The 7,498-nt window shown below is 42.3% G+C and overlaps 1 protein-coding gene across 1 annotated transcript; it reads left to right on the forward strand.

Moving 5' to 3' along the window:
* The first annotated feature begins 2,165 nt into the window (after window positions 1–2,165).
* On the forward strand, window positions 2,166–5,206 carry LOC114016859 (uncharacterized). The gene is made up of 2 exons (XM_027810751.2): window positions 2,166–2,562; window positions 2,924–5,206. Exons 1-2 carry the CDS (start codon window positions 2,485–2,487, stop codon window positions 3,497–3,499), a joined length of 654 nt encoding a protein of 217 aa, XP_027666552.1. The 5' UTR covers window positions 2,166–2,484; the 3' UTR covers window positions 3,500–5,206.
* Window positions 5,207–7,498: the final 2,292 nt, after the last annotated feature.

Raw genomic sequence — 7,498 nt, forward strand, 5'->3', positions numbered from 1 at the left:
ATCGCTATAATACACCTGAATTCTGGTTCCTCAATTCACGTAGTGTTTAAATTCTGCCAATACTGTGTCTTATAAATATAAATATGCAATTTAATGTAATTCAAGCATGCAACACATAATTTTTCTTCTAATTAAAATATGATATTGCAATATGGTAACTGCCTAGGGCACACAGGACACATCACATTGCCAAACCAAAGGGAATACAGAAACAGCTCCACAGGCTGGCAGAAGGAAGGGGGCCAGCCCTCCGAGCCCTCAGCGAAGGGCATCAGCGGTGCCCTGCCTGGCAGCTGTGGTGCCTCTGGTCCCAGCAGGTCCAGCTTGGATTTGCTGGCCCCGCTGCTGAGGACAGTGGGCAGCAGGGCCCGGCGGCTGGCATCACGCGTGCCCTGCGGTGCTGCACTGCCCTGTTGCCTTCCCACTCCTGCGTGTGGAAGCAGCAGCACAACTGCTGTTAGTTTTACCGCTGCCCTTGTCATGTGCTGAAGTTGGCTGATGTGCAGCAGAACTCAAATAGTTCTGGGAAGGAGGAACTGCCCAACAGCAGCAGCTCCAGGGATTCCTATCACGCTCTCAGAATCGAACAAAACAACACAAATAGACCTTCTGCATAATGGCTAAAAAAACTGTTAATGGCCATCTTTAGTAACATAGCAACAGCCAAACCCTTGAAAAGAGGAAGTTTTCATTGAGAAAGCATTTCATTTTAAACATTGAAATTTGGTATAATGTAGAGTATGAAATAAGTTTTGAAAGGAAGCTGATGATTAAGAAGAAATGCAGTGGGCATTTAATAAATGGAGGAACCGCAAGATAATTAACTGGCATGCATAAAGATTCATGCTTTATACCAAAATTTTAATTTTGCACATAAATGTGCCTGATGTAGGCAGCATTTAATCACCTAGCTGACAGGAGTAACTACTTTCATTTAACCTTGACTGAAGATCATGAATTCTAACAGGTTTAATTGGATACATCATTTAACAGAATGAACAGAGCAAATTTTTCTCAATTCATAGGTTCTGATTGACATGCACCAGCAATAAGGCGTTGCACAATTAAAGCTGATCTGTATTCCTGGCCTGGGCAGCAATTGCCATAGTGATGTGACACTGTTTGATCACTGTGGCACTGAAACTATACTGAATTTCCCCTTGTTTTGAAAAGGGCAATGCTTTAAAAAAAAGAGAGAGAGAGAGAGAGAGAGAAAGAGATTTTGGCACTTTAATTTTTTTTTTTTTTACATTAATCACATTTATATGCACAAACTGTAAGGGAAGGAACTTGTCTTGTTATCAGTAACTCAGGGGAAAGAAGGAAAAATGGTATCTTCTTTTATCCATTTAGCACATTATTTACAGAAAGTCAAAATGTGGATAGTCAAATGAATTGTAAAACATTAAGGGCCTGATTGTTCTGGGTTTCCATTTGAACAGGGAGCAGTGCTGCGCAGCTTCGCTCTTTACCTGCAGTTTGGCCTCTCTGTCCTTGCCCAAATCCGTTCCCCACCACAGACAACTTACCAGCTGAGCAGGGGTACTGGGAAGGGGTGCTCACGTTGCAAATGAGGTAGAAAAAGGTGAGAGGGAGAAAGTGGCACCCAACAGTGAGCCACATACCTTTCCTGGGACACAATGTTTCATATGACAAAAACCTTGAAAAAATTTGTGGAGGAGCTTGCCACTTCCCATTCCCATGCAGCTCCTGCCCATCCACACGCCGCCACTTTCACTGTCTCTGGCACCATTCACAAGTCCCAGGTTTGACCTGCATGAACTGGAATTGTTCTTCCATTGTTTAACCACATATATATATCTATCTTTTATGTCTCTGTTGTCCACTTATATTTTTGCTTCAGATACCTCCTTTTTATTTTACTCTTTTACAAGACTTGCCGAACACTGAATGGTCTGAGGGCAGGGTAGTGCACAATGTGTTTCAGCCTGGCTCAGTAGAGCCAAAACTGCAGTATAAAATCATTCCTAGTTCCTGAACGACCTGCTAAAAACAGCTTCAAGCAAGTTCTGCTCCCCGCCATGAGAGCTGCAGCATCATGCTCAGCACAGCAGGTAGCTTTTTCGCTTTTTTCTCTCTCCGTCCCCTTAGGTTCAGTGCCTAAGTGCTGGTCCTTGATCTCACTCGCAGACCTATTGCTACCCATTTGTCAGCCGTCATTTGTGTATAGGCAATGTATATACGTATCCAGCAACAAGCTTTGTAGGAGCGCACTGCAGTGGGAAGTGGAAATCTCAGGGAAAGCTGGAATCCTGGTTGGGCCAAGGACCTGAACTTTAAAGTCAGGACCACTTGATGTTTTTTAAAAGCTGGTTTTTTTGGTCATTTTAGGGGCCTCTCAAATTCAATTAATTATTTATAAGACCTTTCTCTGTCTGAGGTATTTTGAGCATGATTCGTTGTATTTGCCACAAAGGTATTTGCCAGTACAATTCATCACTCACATTTTTAAGTTTCAGGTAAATGATTGGACCACATCCCCAGCCTCTGCAGCCGCACGACATGCCTCGGGATGACAGCAGATGCTTGCCTTCACGCACGGTGAGTTCCAGTCAGCGCCTGGGTCTTCCCTGTGCAGAAGGAGGGCCAGGACTGGGCTGGTGTGCCTCGCTCAGCCTTGCTGACAGGGCACATTTCTAACGCAGGTACTGCCTGCTCTCCCCCTGCACGGAGGCACACAAAGGCAGCAGGTAACGTGCCCCAGCTCTGTGCGTGCACTCCTGACTCCCTGTAGGCTGGGTGGGTGCTGTAAAGCCCCTTCTTTAAAGAGAAGAAATATCTTTGGGCCCTGTTTCGAAATGTTTGTTCTGTAATTTACTCTGTTTTTGCAAACCTTCCCAATGACATACCTACCTGTGCCGTCACCCAGTTAGTTCCTTTTTGTGTCCTGTAACGCACACAGGTACCGCCTCATGCTGCCTTGAGGCAGGAAGCAATAGGGCACTTCAGGCGCTTATCCGGCATCGCACCAGGGAGATTCCCAGCGACATACCTTGGTCGTCCCCAAGGTGCACAGAGCTCGTCAGCAGCACAGCTGGGAGAACGCACAGCCTTCTCGCAAGAGCCATGCTCAGCTCTGACTTTCCCTGGGGAATACTGCTGTGTTCGGTTGAGCTGCGTGGGCACCTATTTGCTGAGCCCAAGTTTGCTGCTAGAGAGTCACACTTTGTTCATGCGTGTTTTGCTGGCTGCCCGGACAGCCCTGGGCTCCAGACACTCGCTCTGTCCACAAGCACCCAGCGACACCTCTCCTTGTGTGCCTCGCTATGCTGGAGCCTTACAGCACCTTTCTGATGGTTCATTTATCAGCCGGCTTGTCTTCTGCACTCGGAGTCATTTGGGTGCTTTGCCTGTGACTCTCCTGGGTCGCATGTCGTTCTCTCCTTGTCCTCATGCTCAGTCATCCATGCTGAATTATCTTCCACTCCTCCCTCTGGGAATAACTAAGGCTTTGACCCAGTGGGACTGTTTGTGTTAAATGCTTTGATGGACCAGACACCGAGCTGCTTGCTCCCAAATCCGAAGTGGCCGGGGACTTCAGGCTGTATTTTCAGAAATGGGTTTTGCTCTGGGAAGCACAGTCTAACTGCAAGTCAGCAAAGGACACTGCCTTGTGTGTTTTCAAGTATTTTATCTATCATCTTTAAACCCTTCTGTTCTCTTTAGTTTCCAAACAGCCATATTTTCAAGTTTTTGATCTCCTGTAGAGAATATACAGCTGTAATAAGAAATATATTTCACTTCGTTCCAGAATCCTCTGGGAGAAGGTGACATTCCTTTTTAACTGATATAAGATCAAGTTTGTAATTTCATTTTGAAGGCTGTTCTGAACAAGTGGGGAAAATCAGAAGACCAGCTACATTTTCCCCCAGGTTTTCCCGAACCCACCTTTGGAGCATGACCTAGACCAAATTCTGAGTGCGGTTAATGTTTACACCTTTTCTTGCACTGTGTAATTTAACTTTCAGAAATACAAAATGGGACAGCAGAAATATTTTTATGTGTTCCTACAATGTCCAAAGTTGTTTCTTACTGTTTTTATTTGAAGGAACTAGACACAATCCTGGCTGCCTTAACCACTGCCTTTGAGAGAGCTACAGCTGAGAAAATCCGCTGCCAGGAAGAAGTGAATAGAACTAACAAGGCTATTGAGCTGGCCAACAGATTAGTGAAAGGTCTGAGGTGAGGTCCTACAGGGCAGGCTAATGAAGCAGCCTACAGAAAGCACTTCTTTGTTATACACTACTGATCTGGCAATAACAGAGGCACTTAGCAAAGAACCTGATGAGCTGAAAAAATTATGTCATTATCATTCATTTTTTTCATAATAGAAACATGGTTTTGACCTTTGCATTTTCTTACATTTTGCTTCATTGTGGTGTACATTAACTGTAAGATTACCTGGTAACTAACCTATCCACGAACATTAACAGAAGATAAATAGTCGATTGTAGATATTGACAATGAAGGCAATTTATTAAAATGCGATGACTGTATTTGTAACAATTAAACAACACTAATGATACTGCCCTGGGTTGGGATACATAGAATACAATATAATTTGCACTACTTAGTTAAGCAGTATGATAATTCTCTAATTATCTCTCTGAGATTTGCAAGGAGTATTTCAGGAGAGAATAAATAATGGCAAAGCCATGAATTATCAAAAATCCATATTGTCTGTTGATCCAGGCTGGCTCAAGGGAATCCATACTCACTGATGGATTTTTCACTTATCATTCATCTACTGATGAGGCTGCTTTCTATACGCGTGCACACACACACACTTTTTACAGATACTTTATTTTATTGTAACATTCATTTAAGAAATCTCTTGTGGTGCCTCACTGCCATTATAGGTTTTGTGCTCCTTCTACCCAGTACTTTCAAGCTGAATTTGATAACCAAATATGTACTAACCAGCAAAAATAGAAGATCCATTTGTTATTAAGCAAAATTATATGGCTGAGTGTGGCTAGTGGAACTTAAAATATAAAACAGTGCTTAGAGTTATTTCCTGAATCAATAGAAAGGATTTATTGACTAGAGGGGAGGGAGGGCAGTGCAGAAGGCCCATTGTTTCTGTTTAAAGCAACAAGATGAATGCATTTAAAATGTTAACATCCTGGCTGAAAGTGTAATGTATTTTAGTGATTAATAATGCCTGTAAAATTAAACCATGTACCTAATACAGAATAATAAAATAAATAACATAGCAGACCTCTTTAAAGTGTGACAATAAATGATTGTTCTAAGGCGTCTGATAATAATATTTTCTTCCACCTAACATATCATATTGCTTGGTTCTACCATGTGCCTCCTGCTGGGGCTGACAAGTGCTGGAATAGCATACATATAGAGATGAAAGGCAAAGTGTGTGTATGTTGGGGGGGGAGGCATAATGAAAAATAATCTAAAGGAGGAAACAGAGATGAAAGGAAAGAAGGAAAGTTGAGCCATGCACTAGATGAAGACAGTAAAATGAGTTTTAATGGAAAGCCCTTCAGCTGGTACCTCCCAAAGCACCAGCTCCATGAAGAAGCTCGACAGATTGGTGGTGGGAAATTGAATTCATTCCTGTTGTTAGCTGTACCACACTCAGTCAAAGGCAGTAATAACCATATGACAGCTATTTGGTCCAGTTTAATCCAGTTTCTGGTAAAGAATAGGTCACTGTTTACGATTAGCAAACTGTAATACTGACACTGCTGTACTGTCAGTCCTGGCTCTTTCTTTGACTTGTTTTTTGCTGAGAACACACTCTCTTATTTCCCTAGTTGCGTGGTTAACTTATTGCTGTGAGGAGAATTGCTCAAGAAATGGGCAAGTAAAATTGTTCACAACATTTCTTATAATACGCAAATATGTAAAAATCTCTTTATTAATCACTCCTTATAAATACACCTTGACATGACAGTAAAAACAAATAAAAAAATTTGTGTGTTTTCCTCTATTAGGTAAAGTGTTGACCAAACAGCAGGAGAGCGGATAGCATCTAGCCAGGATCCCAGGGAAAAGCTCGCACCAGGTGTCAAATCTTTTATTGACTTTATAGCATAAAAGACCCTGCCCAGAAGTAGAAACTCTTTTTTTCCTGTCTTCTTCTCTGAGCCCTGGCATGCAAGGACTGTTTTGGGTGGTTGCATGAGGCGTTGTTACTCTGTACCAAGGAATTCTTTGCTTCTGACAGGTGCCAATTATGCTGTGGACATCTGCCCTGGAGGCATTGAATCAAGCTGACAACTCATTTTATATCAATCAAACAACAACCATTTTCAATAATTTCCCATCCAGCTGGGACTGAATTTGCACAAGTGATCTATGTATTAGAGACATTACCAATCCACAGAGACATTCAGAACCGTGATTATGTTCCGTTTTCCCACAGAAACTCTTGCATCTGCACAAGAAAGCAACAACTTTTTTCTACTATGCAAAAGGTTGCTGACAACTCAATTTTGGTTACTCGCTGCCAAACTCAACTCGCAACGGTCAACTTGTGTCAGACTAGAAGGGGATGTTTTTATGACCAGGTTTGCCACATGCAAATCCTTTCTGTTAATCCTCTAACCAATGTGAATCCATAAGGTAATACTGAAGTACTCGCTACTGTCTAGCCACAGTAGTGGGCAGGTTCTTTGATAACCGGTAAAGGAATGTTTCTTTGATCCTGTTTTCTAGGTAGAAAAGGAGAGCTGGGCTTATCAACTGAGCGGTATTAGGAACAAGAGAAAAAGTGATGCAGAAATGTGTTCTGGATCACAATCCTTCTTTCCTATGGTAGTTCATTTTCGACGTGGTACTGGTGTGAGCCAAAATCTCTGCCTGTTTTGCTTGAAAAGCAATAAGGTAAGTGAGGGCTTGCATATAATACCTTCTTCGCAGTTCTGTATTTTTTAGAATACATGGTTAATCAGAAAAAATCTAGCAGCTATTCCATTCCCTTTTTGACCTGTTAAACCACCATGTTGCTTATATGAACTTCCTTCAAATACTTCATTTAATAGGACAGTATATTTGGAGGCAATGAATTGGTAAAATGTTCTTCTGGAAAGGGCCAAAATGTGCCCCTTGCTATGTTTGAAGTACATTTGCTAGCTGACTGGAGCTAGAGGTGACAACTAACCCACAGACCTTGGGAATATGGTTAGCAAGCCAGAACAGTAGGCAGGCTCACCTTCTTCTTGTATTCTGTTGAGTGCTATGCCCTGCTGTTTGCATAAGGGGATCGCTTTTATTATTCTATTCTCTCCCCACTACTGTGCACCAGGGCAGCACAAAGCAAGATTTAGTGCTTGGCTATAGTATTTGCTTGCTAGCAATTGTTACAGTTAAGGCTGCACTGAGACTTCCGTCTCAGCCTGCTGTTCTCCCATGCTCATAATATTCTTTTTTTAAAAAAGTCCCTTTCATCTGAAATTCTTCATGCTTGTTATCAGCTGAAATATGATTTTTTTTGGCAAGCCTGAATAAAATT

The sequence above is a fragment of the Falco cherrug genome, chromosome 8, assembly GCF_023634085.1.
Source record: "Falco cherrug isolate bFalChe1 chromosome 8, bFalChe1.pri, whole genome shotgun sequence".
Classification (NCBI taxonomy): Eukaryota; Metazoa; Chordata; class Aves; order Falconiformes; family Falconidae; genus Falco; species Falco cherrug.